The sequence below is a fragment of the Lissotriton vulgaris genome, chromosome 10 (genome assembly GCF_964263255.1).
Source record: "Lissotriton vulgaris chromosome 10, aLisVul1.2, whole genome shotgun sequence".
In the NCBI taxonomy this organism is placed as follows: Eukaryota; Metazoa; Chordata; class Amphibia; order Caudata; family Salamandridae; genus Lissotriton; species Lissotriton vulgaris.
The window spans coordinates 1,076,695,941-1,076,713,428 of NC_141698.1; the positions used below are offsets into that span (position 1 = coordinate 1,076,695,941).

At 43.5% G+C, this 17,488-nt stretch overlaps 1 protein-coding gene across 7 annotated transcripts in view; it reads left to right on the plus strand.

The window, feature by feature from the left end:
- Positions 1–17,488, plus strand: part of THRB (thyroid hormone receptor beta) — a 582,690-nt gene that overhangs the window by 554,806 nt on the left and 10,396 nt on the right. For all 7 annotated transcript variants that reach the window (XM_086942146.1, XM_086942142.1, XM_086942144.1 and 4 more), the window contains 3 exons: positions 1,114–1,261; positions 5,338–5,543; positions 8,666–8,812. In XM_086942146.1, coding sequence (XP_086798272.1) covers positions 1,114–1,261; positions 5,338–5,543; positions 8,666–8,812 — 501 coding nt within the window. The remainder of the gene's footprint in view (positions 1–1,113; positions 1,262–5,337; positions 5,544–8,665; positions 8,813–17,488) is intronic.

Consider the following 17,488-nt stretch of genomic DNA (forward strand, 5'->3'; position numbering starts at 1 on the left):
GAGACACATTTGATCTGATTCAATGTTTTGTCCTTCAGTGTCTTGTCATCAGCTGGAGGCAGGTTTTCAGAAGGATCTTCTGCCCAACATTTTGTCCTCTGGGAAGCATTATGTCTCTGGCAGCTTCTTCCTGTGAGGCTCTGTCTGATCCCGGTTGTCCCTTGAAGGGTTGTTGAATGGTTCTGAGGAAAATGCATAGCAGTTGCTGAGCTTTATCTCTTCTGGTGCCCAACCCAGAGAATAGGTGGTTAGTGCAGCCAAAAGTCTAGGGTACCCCCCATCCCGCCGCCTGAACACGTCAATACTTCTTCATGGGCTAAGTGTCGTTTTTGCACCAGGGCCATTATTATGAGGGTGCTTCGGTTTTGAGGGTAAGCAGCAGCAGCAGTGCTACAGAGTTCACACCCGTGCTCAGATATGAATAATTTGAGTAGTTTTTCTGTGAAGTTGTTATCATAGTTGCCATTGTAGTCTTCGCCTACTGTAAACAGCTTGATTCCACCCTATTGGCGGAAGCTCACGTAACTCACGGTACCTCGCCTTAAAAGCCAGTGCATGTGAAATCTTACTCATCGGTGCCCACATTTCTTTGGATTCTAGTCTTTTGTCTACATTTAAATAAAAACGTGGGTTTCAAGAAGGTCCCATGGTGGAGCACAGCCTGAAGGTTTTGTGTAGACCCATAGGTTTCCCATCATCCTCTGGGGTATTCCACTGTACCACAGATGTGATCTACCCAAGTTAAGAAATTCAAAATGGTGCCATGTAGGAAGATGAGGTAGGGATCAGTGAAGCAAATTTGGCACCAAGACGTACATCTTCTGCCCACTATGATGCCAAGCAAGTAAAGTGAGACATCCCTAAATAGTTCTGGGCAAACTTGGGAAAGGATTTTATTCCGAAGATGGAGTGTTACAGGTATGTAACTTTTTCTTCTTCATATGCAGCACTGCAAGTATGAGGGAGGTCTTCTCCAGAACTTCGATATCTGTCAGCTCTTGCACACAGACCACAGTCCTTTCGGGAACTTTGCTTGAAATAACTGCATACATATCAGAGGAATGATACAGTCTAACATAGATATCTTGCTTCGTGTTTTCCTCCTCTTTATAGGGTTTCTTTCGGAGAACTATCCAAAAAAACCTCCACCCGTCGTATTCCTGTAAATATGAAGGAAAATGTGTGATCGACAAAGTGACCAGGAACCAGTGTCAAGAATGTCGCTTCAAAAAATGCACCTACGTTGGCATGGCCACCGACCGTAAGCATTACTTTTTTATTTTTCTATTTGTGCTTCTCTCTCTCAATCTTTAGCTCTTATCTTCTGAGTGGGATTAGGGGCCAACATTTACTCCAGGACTAAAAACTTTGGCCCAGTTGCATTTTTGTATTCTCTTCTTGAAATAGTAGCATATTTCTCATCAAGCTACTGGCAATTAAACTGCCAGTCTCCCACTCATCACTAGCCCTAACTCCAAAACATCTAAGAATAAATGGAAACCATGGAAGACCATAAAACTGTTCACAGACTTGACTTTGTCCTTATTCTTCTTCATTGTTTCCTTCTTTTTTCTATCAATTCGTATTTTCTGACCATTTTCCTTCCTTTGTTTATATTTTCTTTCTTTCCATTACTTTATTCTTTCTATCATTTCTTCCATGTTGTTCTTCCTTTCCATTTTTCTATCCTTTATTGTTTTAATTGTCATTCATGTTTCTTTCTTTCTTTATTGAGTTTTTAATTTCTTTCTTCTACTTCACCTGACCCTTCCTGTTGTTAATTTTTCCTTCTTTCATTCTAAACTTTTGTTCTTTCTATTTTTCTCACAATCTTTGCTATCTTAATTTTTCAATTTTTAGGTCGAGCTTTCAAGACCTGTTGTATATACTTTAATATATACTTCTTTAAGGGCTTAAACCCGCCCACTGCTTTTCATTGGTTTCTTTCAGTGTCCTTTAAAAATCCTTGCTTGCTAGTGGTCATTACTTCCACTTTGTCCCTCCTTTTAGTCTTTCGTTTCCTCCCACAGAGCGGGGCCAAGTACTGTATCTTACGCTGTGTTTGTTTTTCTGCCATTTGGGGGACTACTTTTTTCTTGATTTCCTGCTCGTGGTACTGTTTGTCTGTGTCCAGCTTCGGTGCCCATAGCTGCATAGATTAAAGCATACAGTTGGGAGTTTTCACAAGCAGGGCCTACTTGGTTCGACTTCCGCAAATTTTTAAGCTCAACAAACCAGAGGGGCAGGACTGGCATTGCCTCTTTAACGGGTCCTTCAAAACCACAACTGACATCCATATTTGTATGAGAAAGTGAGGGAGTTATGCACGCTGGTCCCATGAGCTTGTATTTAAAAACAACTCTTGTCAATGCCTAAAATCCATCCTGCAGTTTATTTATCAAAATATTTCACATGTACAATGAGAAACAGGCACAAAAACATTCACCAAAACACTGCGACTGCAGCTCTGGGCCCCACAAGGACATAAATGGCATTGCCTCTTTAACGGGTCTCCTGAAACCAACCCTAGCTTGCATGTCTGTACCAGAAAGTATGAAGAGAGGAAAATCCATGTTATAATAAAGTTTCTTCAGTCCTCCTCTCTTTTGTTTTCTTTCTTCTTTTTCCACCTTTTTCTTGTCCTCCTTTCCCTTGATCTCCTTTCCCTTGTCCACCTTTCCCTTCTCTTCCTCTCTTTTTGCAACCCCATTTTTCCCTACCCTAACACATAACCAAATATTCAAAAACGGCGACCGGAGGGGCCCAGGCTCGAAATGGGCCACATAAAAAAGGCAAGGGAAAGGCTCCTCCTCCTCCTCCTCCTCATCCTCATCCTTGTGTCTTGTCAGGTGTGTTGAGCAAAGGGAGTCATTACGTATATTCAGGGCCACTGAAATTATGGGATGGTGCGGTTGCGCCGATTTATGCATAATTGTATATTTAACAAAAAAAATTGTTTTTAGCCCAAACGGTTAAAAAGTTACAAAAAATGCAGTAACTTATGTTGCAGCGGAAGGCCCTTTGCAAAGCTGGACTGGTCACCTTGCTGTTGTTTATTGTTATATTTAGATATTAAACTGGGATTAATGAGGTGCAATCAATCCTCAACAGTGTCACCAAGTTTAAATATGACTAAATAATGGAGTAATGCTATTACAAAATGTGCTGCATTATGCAGCATAATTTGCCTTTTCTTGCTGCATAATCTACTCAACCCTGCTGCATAATTTGGCCCTCACCTGCCGCAGAATTCCAGTGGCCCTGCAAGCGTGTACTCGTCTGTGCTGAGCATTGAGTTACACTAGCTGTGCGGCCTCTCACCTGTGCGTGGACAGAGCAAAGTAAAACTAAAACTTGAGCAAAGTGGTCCAAAGACAACAGGCACCTCACGTTCGTTCATTCATGTGTGAAAGAGTGGTGCATGTGACGCTGTCAAATGCAGTACCTTCTGCTAAAAGCTGTCATGGTATTCCCATAGCCAGGGACATCTTAAGAAATTTGGGGGCACTGTGCCAAAGGTATTTTAGGAGCGGCTTTTCTAAACAGCCTTGAATTTATGACGCAGTTTCTTCTCTTTCATGCTCCCTTTGGCCAGGTCTCTGACAGTGCACAGGCACACTGGTCTAAAGTCTAAATGTGTTTACATCTAATATTCAGGGATAGTGACTTGTGTTTTCAATATTGTAATACAGCAGCAGCTCACTAACATTTCTGCAAATAATCTCTGTGACATATGAATATGCGAGGTCCAGTTTTGATCTCAACAAAACTTTTTATGGATGTTGCATGAAACATTAACACTACATTTCTCTACAAAATGTCTGTAATAGACTCTCACAGATCACCCACATTCAAAAAAGTAAAACGGTATTCGAAAAAAAATAGTTTAAGAATCATTCAACGTCATCAGGGCAGGCCTGTGTGGAGAACAGAGCTGGTCTTTCTGGGGGCCCCTGAAAGGCTGGGGCCCTAGGTCAGAGCCCACTTTGCCAATGCCGTAGCAGGAAACTGTCTATAGCGCCAACCTAGCCGAAAGTCAGTGGAGCGCTGTGCGTGGTCAAAGATGCGCATAACGTTAACAAGTGACAGAAGAGGTAGCTGGGCTGTGCACGGTTACTGCATTGTGATGTAGTATTCTTAATAATGGAAGCTTCAGCTCTTTCCTAAAATGCAGCCGCCTTGTCATGGTCCAGTTGGAGAATATGGGGATGTTCTTCCAGATTTGGAATTTATAGATTCTTTGTTTGTAAATTCTGTTTTTGTAATTTACGACCATGATGCTAAGACTTACTGCACAAGGAAATGACCAGTATTGTGTTCACCCACATGTGCTTCTCGTAAAAGCTCCCATTCCTCTTTCTCGCCCATGTTGCTTCCTTCCTCGCTTCCATGTTGCTTCCCCCACCTGTGCTTTCAGAGTTTCATTTGCCAACCCCCCCGCCATCTGTGTTGCTTCAACCCTGTTATGGTTCATTCCCCACCTGCACCCTTTGTATTGCTTATCCCCACGTCAGTCCTCTGTGTTACTACCGCCTAAAAAAATTGCTTTTGTGCTTATATTGTTTGTTTACCAATCCAGCTCAAGTCAGTAAATAAAAAGAAAAAACAGCAAAGCCAATTTAAGACCAAATTGCTTTGCCAATGCTTGTTTTACCGTTTGTTTCCCCTCTTCATTTCCCCCTTTCCGTCCTTGCTCCCTTCACCCAATTCCCTTTCTTTCCCATCTTTTATTTTTCTCTTCCTCTTCTTTTAACTATTCTCCCTCTGTTTCTTTTTTCTTTCTTTCAAATCTTCTTTTATTTTTGATCAGCTTTTCACTCTTGTCTTCCTTCTCTCTTTTCTTCCTTCTTTACTTTACGTTTTCATTTTATTCATTCTTTTGTCTTGCTGTCTTCCCTTTTTATTTCTTTGTCCCAATTTATTTATATCACTGCGTCCTTTCATTCCTTGTAGACATGTCACTTCACTCTTTCTTCCCTTCGCTTTTCATCTATGTTTCAGTCCATCTCACTATTTCTTCCTTTATTCCTTCATTCGTTCCTGCTTCTGCCTCTGTCTACCTTCCATGCTCCATGTCTGCTTGCTCTGTCTTCTTTGCTCCTTCCCTCCCTTGTTCACCTCCTTGCTTTTGTCCTCCTTATCAGCTTTCTCTCTATGTCCCTCATACTTCAACCTACGTTGTTGTTCCACCTTTCTCTTCCACCCTGTTAGTTATTTTGTTAGTTTCTTTCTTCAACCTAAAGAAGAAGACCACACTCTCCTCATCCTGCCCAATGTCTCCGGCACATTAAGAAGCTTTCCTGCTTCTCACACTTTGTTTCTCCTTCTTTTTCTCAGTGGTGCTGGACGACAGCAAAAGGCTAGCAAAACGAAAGCTCATCGAAGAAAACCGGGAGAAAAGACGTCGTGATGAGGTTCAGAAGACACTTATCACCCGGCCGGAGCCAAACTTGGAGGAGTGGGAGCTCATCCACATTGTCACCGATGCACACGTGGCCACCAACGCACAGGGAAGCCACTGGAAACAGAAAAGGAAATTCCTGGTAGGAGCCTCAGTGTGTCCTGTCCCCCATGTTGTGGTTTTGCTTATGGGAAGCGGCGAAAGCATACATAGGGGGATGAGGCAAGGAAAGCAACACAGAAGAGTAGCGGCTCAAAATGCAACACTGCATGCTGAAGAATGTATAAGATTCTGCAATAGCTAAATCACACCCTGACTGAAAAAAAATATTTACCAATAAATTGATAGTCAGGGTCAGCACACAAGGTCATCCAGAACTATGTTTCGTCATCTTCAAGCATGCTTTTTTTACTATCTTATAAAACATGCAGCTTTCCTTGCCGATCCTCCAGTTTGCATGGTATTGCATTAGTATTGTTTTTCCTTCCCCTTCCAGGAATGTAAAATCTCTTTGTAACACGAATAAAGCACGAGTGACGAATAAAAAATGAACATTTTAGCTGCCAAGGGCTACATACTGCTTCCTGCACTTTTGGGTCAGCGTGATCAAGATGCAACTTCACCATAGTTAGGAGTATGTTCTTCAGGGGAGATTTCCCCACGGGCTGGTGTTCGTCAAAGGAAGGACCCCATCAGCTGTATGCGGGTAACCATACCCAGACAACAATAATGGCGTAAATCAGTTTCAATGTTAATGAGTGAGGGTCAGTCTAGGGATTGCACTCTACAAGACAGTAAAGCATTTTTACCTCTCTGGTAGGAGAAGCCTCCTCCCTCTCTCTGATGGTAGAACATTCTTACCTCTAATGCCCGAAGGCTCTAGTCTCTCTGACGGTAGACTACTCTTACCTCTCTGAATCCCGAAGAGTCTTGCCTCACTGACGGTAAATCATTCTTACTTCTCTGGTTGCAGAAGCCTCCTTCCTCACCAAGATGGTAGAACATTCTTACCTCTCTGATGGCTGAGGGCTCTAGTCTCAGTCTTTCCTCTCTGATGCCAGAATAGTCTTACCTCTTTCTGATGATGAACCAGTAATACCATGCTGATAGCAGAAGCCTCACACCTCTGAAGATGGCCAACCCGTACTCCTCCGATGGCGGAAGGTTCGTCTCCTCTCTGTCAGTAGACCACTCTTACTTGTCTGAAGGAGAAAGCCTCTTACCTCTCTCTGATGGCAAACTAGTCTCACCTCTCTGATGTCAGAAAGCTTTTAATCCAGAAAACACTCTTGCCTCTCTGATGCGAAAAACACATTTCTTTCTGAGTCTTTTTACCTCCGCGTGATAGAAGAAGGCGATTTTGTCGCTTACGATTGACAACTCTTTGATGGTGTAGGGCTCTTTCCTTGCTGTTCTGGAAGAACACTCTTTCTTAAGATGAAAGAAGGCTCTTCTTTTCCTTTGATGTCAGAAGGGTCTTTCCTCTCTCTTTCTTATGTTAAGAGTCCAAGGACTCGACTAGGGTGTAAGGAATTTCAGAATTGCAAATTTTTTCATGAAATTTCGAGATTATGTGAAATATTTCTCTATTGAAAAACTTCACACAAGAGGACTTTTTAAGAGGATGCCTCTTGTAAAAAAAGTCAAGCATACGTACAAGTAGAAAATGTTTCTTGACCAAGACATTTTTTGTGAAAATCTGTCTCACGTAGCTGAAAAGTACTCAAAATCTCCTGATTCAGAATCTGAGAAAATTTAGAGTTACCTATTATTTGCAGACTTCGCTGGTATGATGAAACTTTCACCCAGGTCTAGGATCAGTCCTCTTCTCTCTCTTTCTGTCTGACAAACACACACACACCCAACTCCAGACCACCCACGAGTCCAAAGAATTATTAAACAATGAGATTTGCAAAAAAAAGTGCAAGATATCCTGGCATATGGGTGCACTGAATAGCACCAAACCACAAACTGGTATTTCCCATCAGAATTGTATCCAGCTACCATCACACTTTCCTGCCCACAAATTCTTCTCCAGTTCTCAAACAAGTTTGCCAACGTGGCTGGCTCCTGTCCCAAGGTTAGTTGTCTTGTTTACCCTTCTTTGTGAGTTCAAGACATATGTGTTTTTGACTATTTAGACCTCGTGTTATGGTATGGTATGTTATGTTATGGTAAGGAAATGTGTTAAGCACACATACAGTGGACTGTTTCATGGTCCTCCTGGAATTTTAAAATGTGCCCTGATGAAGCTCCCTAGTTACTGTAAATGTATCGAATCATGTGTTTTGGCTTCTGGCCTGTGATGTGTCCTTTATTCATTATCTGATAGTCTCGCAAATTGAAAAATCTTTTTGAGTACATACAAACACTTTTAGATTTTACTATTGAATGCATTCATGTCCCCTAATTTACCTCTGCATTTAAGCATTACTCATGACCATGTACCCACAGCAAACCCTACTGCAGCCCTTTTGCATGGGGATTTAGCAGAAGATTAAAATACACACAGAAGCAGTAGGCAGGCAGATCACTATGGGTATACACCACCTGCCTTTTTAGCTTCAAGGACTCCAGGCAAAACACTCCATAATCTCATAACCTAGGGACAGATCACCAACATGTTTGAGAAGCTCTGTGCTACAATAGACATTGGTTCCTCTTACTGGAACCCTATACATTTTTGGCAGGATGTTGTATGGGTATTTTGGGTGTGGGATTCATTTTTTGCTGTTTCTGGAGATCCAGACTGATCCTGCTGGAGTTAATTGCTTCACACTTTGCCAATATTTCTTGCCTAAAGTTGTATCACATTTTCTCAAAGACGTGTCTGTCAGGATTTGTTCCACTGCTGCATCCTTGCAAAAGAAGGACCATTTGCAGAGGCTTTGCCCAAAAGTTCTTGGAGATTTTTCATTGAATAGCCAAAAGACTACAAATATTGACTGGAGGATATGACAGTGACATGTTCTCTTTATCTCTGTAGGCTGTGGAAATTAAACGAAACTTGCATCAAATTCATGAGTGATGCCTTTATCGAGACAATTCCCCACTTTCGATGCACCAGCTAATCTCCAACTGGTAGTGGAACAGCACTACTAAATAGATTAATTATTTAAAAGTTTGTGTAGAAATACTCCTAGATGAGAAATCTGGTAAAAGCTTGAATATGCATTAGAAAATGTTACCATAGGCAGGAAAGTTTTCTTCTGGTGCCTTGTTAACGAGAGTGACAAGTTGATTCTGTTATGTTTGCCTCTACAGCCGGAAGTTATTGGGCAGGCGCCAATCATGAATGCTCCAGAAAGTGGGAAAGTCGACCTGGAAGCCTTCAGCCAGTTTACAAAAATCATCACGCCTGCCATTACCAGAGTGGTGGATTTTGCCAAAAAGCTACCTATGTTCAGTGAGGTAAGTCCTAGAGTTTGTGTGTCTTCTTTTTTCCACCAGAAGGCAACACCTGACAGAGGAGAACAAGATTGGCAGAGGACACCTGATGTACAGGATGCTTTATCCATAGTAGGCCTAGACATAAAAGTCTGCTTCGCTCACGGAGTTTGCAGAGTTTTTTCCACTCCGCGATCTGCGTGGAGTACAGAGTTTCCAAAAACTCAGCACAGTGGAGTTTTTCCTCTCTCGCGGCTCGCCAACATTAAGTTGATGAGCCTGAGCTAGGAAAATCGTAGGCTAGACCATCTCCTGATACAATTTCTCAACACGGTCTGTTGCAGCAGCTAGCTACCGCTCGCGTTGAGGAACATGCTGAGTGCCTTGAGGAAGCTACTGCTGCTTGAGTAGAACATCTACTCAAATAGCAGAAAGAAGCAGCGCCCTCTTGCGCTGGTTGTGGTGCCATTCGCACTGGTTTTACAGCGCTGGACAAACTCCTGGTGCTAAAAATCAGCACGAACATTTTCACATAATATGGGCGTGTCCCAGAATTCAGATTTATTGGACTAAGATAACGCACTGTTTAAGTACATTATATGGAGTGGTAGTTCCATTGTTGGCCAAGCTCTACTTGCTTAATGTATGGGGGGGACAGACCTGCAAAGGTGGGAGATAACGGGAGTGACTTTAGCCCTGGTAATCGCCAAAAGAAACATAGCACGCAGTTGTGGAGCTGAAACAACACCAACACTCGGCAAATGGAAACAAGATATGGACTGGTGTATGCTGGCCTAAAACCGAATCATCAGAATAGGGGCTGTCCCCAAAAGTGAGGAAGGGTCTGAAATAAATGGAATGAGTATAGAGGCCTTCTTGTACATTCCCTATGGCCCAATTTAGACAAAGGGGGCAAAATTATGGAAATGATCATACGGGTTCCTTGGAGGGGGAAGCAGTCTAAAAGTTGTGAAATAGCTATACAAACAGTGGACGTAACGTGCTGATGTGTTTGCGGAAGGGTGGATAACCAGCGAGTTGTGTTTATGTAATTTTGTTCTAATTCTGTAATAAAAAGAAGTAAAAAAAAGAAATAAGAACGAGTAGAGCGACTTACCTCACTCCGCCGCTTGCGAAGCTCCGCAGAGCGGGGCGTATTCCACCCCGGCCTAATCCATAGGCTGTTGTCTGGTTTCATCTCCGAAGATGGATAATCAATTAGCTAAAACAATTAACCATACATTTTACCGCTTGCATTTTTTAAAGCTTGCTGTATGTATAGAGAGAGGTATGTGTTTGATTAATAGCCATGACTCAATATTCGCAGCCAACTTGTGTTGGGCCCTTTCTTGCCTGGGCCTTCCTGAAGACTAAAAAGTCATAGGTAGGTATAATACTTACATGCTCTCATAGACACTTAAGAACCCACCTCCGTAAAAATGAAAACTTCAATTATAGTAACCAGTACGGCAAACCTATGTGCGACTGCCTCACCAGAGTTGCAGAGTCCTCAATGTTGAGTGTGCCTTTAAATATTGTCCTTTGACTATTAAAGAACAGAAGCCAAGCTGGGACGTTTGTGAGTGTATTGGATGGAGAACCGAGCTGGAAGCTAGATCTTCTGGATAAATATTATTGCCTAATGGGAAACAATTCAAATTGGTCACCATTTTTTGGTGCTTTTTATTCTGATAGTCTGCCACACATGTTTTACCCCTTCTTGGCACGCAGGCCCGGGGCTTTTTCAAGGCTGATAACCAGAAGATTCAATATCCAGCTCTATCCTTCATCCAATTCAAGTTCTCTGTTTCAATGGGTATGGCGTTTCCCATTTTAGACATCTGGAAATTTCACCCATCAAACTAGGATGGATACCACTGGGACCTCTAGGCCCTCTTTCTTGCTCTACCATCTATGCATGAATATACCTCTTCTCCAGCAGTCTTTCTTCCCGCATGGAATCACAGCGCGGTCGTTATCACGACCGCGTTGTGATTCCGCATACCATTACTCCTTAAGTCAGAACAACGACTTGCGGAGGGGGGGGGGGGTTTGCGCTGGATGTTGGAATAGTATAATTTACTATTTCAACTCCAGTCTGTGCGGACACTAGGGAAGGTGTTGGATTTTAAACCCAACACCTTTCCCCCCCCTCCGCAAGTCGTTGTTCCGACTTGTGGAGTAATGGTATGTGGAATCACAACGCGGTCGTGATATCGACCGCGTTGTGATTCCATGCGGGAAGAAAAATTCTACATTAACATTGTTTACGCATATGTTCCAGTATTTGTCTTGAGTCCCTTCACTCCCCTACATAGATCATCCCTCGCTCCTATCACAGGTCACTGGGGAGTAGATTAACAGCACTAGGAGATGCCATGATTTGTCTCTTTTAACTCCTTACCTCTTAAGGTTACCTTGATGACCCCCACAACTCCTGAAGGGGAGACTTGGACTATAATGGCTGTCCTTTGCTAGAGCAGTGGTTTGACTGCCTCACAGAGGACTCCACCAGATAACAAAGGTACAGCAACTGTTACTAGAGGGAAAGAATTTCCTTCAAGATGAGGTATGCGCCTGATGCTTCTTCTAGTCTCAGTTTCAGCAAACAGATGTAGAATTGACTATCTGAATTGGATCCTAATATCTCACTGGAATCCTACTGGGCACTCTTGGACTGAGCTCCAGGTAAACGATGCCTGAAATTGATGACTCTGGCATGACCTAAATGGGTGGTCTGTGACAAATAGAATATTATGTTATGTTATTTCTGCTTCCAGACCAGGCATTTGGCCGTATTCTGCACTACCTTGAGTTTAGCCAATAAGCTGTCATTAGTGGCCATAAGTAAGGCCTTGCCATAGTCAGTCAACTCAACTTACAACCATGGCCTGGACCAAGGTTTTCCTTGCCGTAGATGGTAGCCAGGGGAAGACTTTCCGCAGTAGCCGCATGGTAGAGAATCAGGCGCTGCAGACTGCAGAGACCTCAGCCTTCATGGACAGAAACAGATCTAGTTTGACTACAACATTTTTCAAGCTCAGCCTGGGGGAAGGGGCTGACCCAAGTTTAGGAGGCGACCACTGAGGAGACCAAAGATACTGGGCTTTGCCAAACAGCATTACTTGTCTGGTCACTAATCATTTGCAGACAGTTCGCCATTATCCAGGTCGTAATCCTTCGCATACAGTTCATAAAACGGAGCTTGACTCTGTCGTAGTCTTGTCCAAACGAGATGATCAGCGGAGTGTTTTCTGCATACGAGATGACATCAGAGTCACAGGATTTAACAATCTGGGCAAGGGGTGGCTACGTAGATATTGAACAACATCGGGCTCAGGGACGAGCCCTGTAGCACCCCGTTGTTGAGGGAAATAGAACGGGACTTAAACGTGCCCAGCATGATTGTCTGCGTGTGTCTGTCTAGAAAGTCTGCAAGCCAACCAAGAGCATTGCCACCGACCTCACGCAGTCTGTTCGGCAGTGTTACATGTGAGGCGGTGTCACAGGCTGCTGACAGATCTAGCAGCACAAGCATGGCAGGTGAGCCGGCATCTACAGAGAGGCAAATGGTGTCAGTGACTGCCACTAGTGTTGTCTCCGTGCTGTGGCCGGCATCCCCAGGAATGACAAGTGTTTGCCTCAAGCTACCGTTCTCGTACTGGATGCTTAGGAAAATGCAATTGGCCTCATTACAATGGATCTGACTTTGCCAATGACACAATGGACAAAGTCCTTCCTGGTGTAAACCTGAAGATATGCCTAGATTTGGCTAAATCGCTCCCCCGCCACAGCAATGCCGAGAGCTTGTTGTTAAATGGGTTGATATGTAATTCTCCAGCCCAACAGTGTTACAGTGTGAAGCAGGTATACCATTGCTATCCTGCTAGACCTATGTCTGTCATGGCGTAGCAATTTATCTAGAAATCTCAAAGGGCGTTGAAGTGCTTTCCATAGATTCCGGATTTGTGGCATACTTAGGCGCCTTTATTCCAAATCTAGTACTGGCCTCACTGCCTCTTAACTGTAAATGCTGACAAAGACTTGTTTAGGAAGTCCGAGAAATAATAACTTACACTAGGCAGCCTACACAGATGATGATGTGGCGAGGAGTACAGCTTTAGCAGAGGTGTTGATTTATAGATGCATTTGCACAAAGTAACAAAAGTGTGAGATGCGATATACGCAATAAGCTTGTAGGACGCCTCTTGGACCCCTGTTCTCTCCTTAGATACCAACACTATCATTTAACTGCCAAGTTAATCATGCAAGATCCCATTTGGACCGGGGTTCAATTCCCGACGCGGCAGGGTCGTGGACCAGGGTCAAAACGGACTCGGTAATTCTCGCCTCGGTGCCTACTCTAACCAGGGAACACACTCGGCAACTCTGGTGATTAGCTTGCCTCATCTCTACAACGGCCCCCCACAGACGCCAGGGATGCCTGGTTTTACCTTGGAGATACCCAGAAAGGGACCATCTCCAGGGAAAACCAGGACGGGTTCCCCAGCGGTCTTCAGCGCCAGGATACTCCATGGAGTCGCAGTGCGCTTTACAAGTACACCCACATTTGTTCTCCCAAAGGAGCAGCCCCGCCCCTTCCAGTTTGAACAGAGCATGCAGTGGCTGTGTTCTGGCCTGGGCATGAGGATAATGCCGCGGTCAGAGCTGGCCGCGGCGGGCATGCTGGCAAGAACGCCTCTGTTTCTGCTTCTGCATCACTAATGCTGGCGGCACAGCCGAGCTGAGGCTGGAAAGCACATCTTCTCACACCAGCTGTGTCTGCAATGCAAATGACATTGCCGCATGCTCCAAGGATAATCTAACAGCACATTTATATTCATTTCATATACTTGCAGCATGTTCGATGTTAAAGGTTGTCCCTTGCTTACATTTACCTTTTCATTTTATCATTTACAAGGTTGGCATGCAATGGAAAAGTTATCGGACTTTAATGTTAGGAAGCAGCTATTTCTGCAGACATTTGCATCACCCTCACACTGTGTTGAAAGAATGAGAAGACTTCAGTTAAAAGGCCTTCTGTGGTCGGTCTAAACTTGGCTGACTTAAAACAGTCTTTCTGTTACCACACACACAGATCTATCATTTACATTCCGTACTTCATTTACATTTATTAAAAAATGCACACACACCAGACAACCCCACACACGCACAACCCCACACACACACAACCCCCCCACACACACAACCCCCCCCAGACACACACAACCCCCACACACACAACCCCCCACACACACAACCCCCACACACAACCAGCCCCAGACACACACACACACAGCCACACACACACAACCACACATGCATACCCACACACATACCCTCACACACACTCACACACATACACAACCACACACCCACACACATACACAACCACACACACACAACCCCACACACACAACCACACACAACCCCCCACACACAGAACCCCCCACACACAACCCCCACACACAACCACACACACACAAAATCCCCCGCACACAAAACCCAACACACACCCCCCACACAAACACACAACCACACACACGCAAAATCCCACACTCACACACAACCCCACACACACACAACCACACACACATACCCACACACACAACCACAGACACACAACCTCACACACACACACAACCACGCACACACACAACCACACACACACACACACAACCACACCCACAAACACACAACCCCACAAAGCCCCACACACAACCCCACAACCCCCCACACACAACACACAACCACACACACGCAAAATCCCCCCCACACACACAACCCCCCCCCCCCCCCACACACAACCCCCCCCCACACACACACCCACACACACACAACCCCCCACACACACCCACAACCACACACACACACAACCACACACACACACAACCCCACACACAACCCCCCACACACACACAACCCCCCACACACACACACAACCACAGACACACACAACCACACACCAGGATAGCAAAACATAGCATAGCAAAACAAAACATTGCATAGTATAACAAAATATAGCTTAGCATAACAAAACACAACAAAACATAGCATAACAAAACATAGCATAGCAAAGCATAGTATAACAAAACAAAACATATCATAGCATAACAAAACATAGCATAGCTGAACAAAACAAAGCATAGCTTAACAAAACAGAGCATAGCATAACAAAACATAGCATAGCAAAACAAAGCATAACACACACAACCACACACACACAACCACACACACAACCACAACCACACACCCAACCCCACACACACAACCCCACACACACAACCACACACACACAACCACACATGCAACCACACACACAACCACACACACACAACCACAACCACACACCCAACCCCACACACACAACCCCACACACACAACCACACACACACAACCACACATGCAACCACACACACAACCACACACACACAACCACACATGCAACCACACACACAACCACACACACACAACCACACGCACAACCACACACAACCACACACACACAGCCACACACACACAGCCACACACACACAACCACACACACACAACCACACACACATACAACCACACACACAACCACAACCAAACACACAACCATCTATCTATCTATCTATCTATCTATCTATCTATCTATCTATCTATCTATCTATCTATCTATCTATCGCCCTCACTCTATCTATTCCCCTCACTCTATCTATCTATCGCCCTCACTCGATCTATCGCCCTCACTCTATCTATCTATTGCCCTCACTCTATCAATCTATCTATCTATCTATCTATCTATCTATCTATCTATCTATCTATCTATCTATCTATCTATCTATCTATCTATCTATCTATCTATCTATTTATCTATCGCCCTCACTCTATCTATCTATCGCCCTCACTCTATCTATTCCCCTCACTCTATCTATCGCCCTCACTGTATCTATCGCCCTCACTCTATCTATCTATTGCCCTCACTCTGTCTATCGCCCTCACTCTATCTATTCCCCTCACTCTATCTATTGCCCTCACTCTATCAATCTATCTATCTATCTATCTATCTATCTATCTATCTATCTATCTATCTATTTATCTATCTATTGCCTTCACTCTATCTATCGCCCTCACTCTATCTATTGCCCTCCCTCTATCGCCCTCACTCTATCTATCGCCCTCGCTCCATCTATTGCCCTCGCTCCATCTATTGCCCTCACTCTATCTATCGCCCTCACTCTATCAATCACCCTCTCTCTGTCTATCGCCCTCACTCTATTGCCCTCACTATATCTATCTCCCTCACTCTATCTATCGCCCTCACTCTATCTGTCTATTGCCCTCACTCTACCTATCTGTCTATCTATCTATCGCCCTCACTCTATCTATCTATCCATCTATCTCTATCTATCTATCTATCTATCTATCTATCTATCTATCTATCTATCTATCGCCCTCTCTCTATCTTTCACCCTCACTCTATCTATCGCCCTCACTCTGTCTATCGCCCTCACTCTATCTTTCTATCTATCTATCTATCTATCTATCAATCTATCTATCTATCTATCTATCTATCTATCTATCTATCTATCTATCTATCTATCTATCTATCTATCTATCTATCTATCTATCTATCTACCTATCTATCGCCATCACTCTATCGCCCTCACTCTATCTATCTATCTATCTATCTATCTATCTATCTATCTATCTATCTATCTATCTATCTATCTATCTATCTATCACCCTCACTCTATCTGTCCATCGATCGCCATCACTCTATCTATGTCTATCTGTCTATCGCCCTCACTCTATCAATCGCCCTCACTCTATCTATCTGTCGCCCTCACTCTATCTGTCGCCCTCACTCTATCTATCGCCCTCAATATATCGCCCTCACTCTATCTATCGCCCTCACTCTATCTATCTCTCTATCTCTCTATCTCTCTATCTATCTATCTATCTATCTATCTATCTATCTATCTATCATCCTCACTCTATCTATCGTCCTCTATCTATCTATCGCCCTCCCTCTATCTATCTATCGCCCTCCCTCTATCTATCTCTCGCCCTCCCTCTATCTATCGCCCTCCCTCTATCACCCTCCCTCTATCTATCGCCCTCCCTCTATCTATCGCATCACGACGGCATCACTCAGCACCACCTCAACTTCACTCAGGGGCACCACAACATCACTATGCGCTACCACAGCATCACTGAACGCCACAGCATGACTCGTCACCACCACATCACTCAGCGCCACCACAGCATCAATCTCTGCAAACATTCAACAACAACTGGTTCAAATATGTTCTCTCAATGTTTCAAGCTTTATTACAAATGTCACAAAAAGATGTTCATATTTCACTTCAGTTCTTGGATTTTCGTCACAAAAAAATACACTGAACATAATCTTCAAAAAAGTTATTTACAAAAGTTTAAGCTATTGCCATTATAAATTACAATAACTTTTATTTAAGTATTAATTATTTAAAAAAATTAAAAGCCATTGTTATTTGTAATATCAATACATCTAAGTCACGTAAATACAACACATATTGCATTACAAATGCTATAGGTGTCACATTTACGAAAGTTATAACTATTGGCATTGTAAATGACAAAGCTATTAATTTCGCTATTTTCAAAACCAACGCATAAATAAAAAATGTGTCATTTACAATACCAATAATTCAAAATGTCCTAATGCGAGACCTA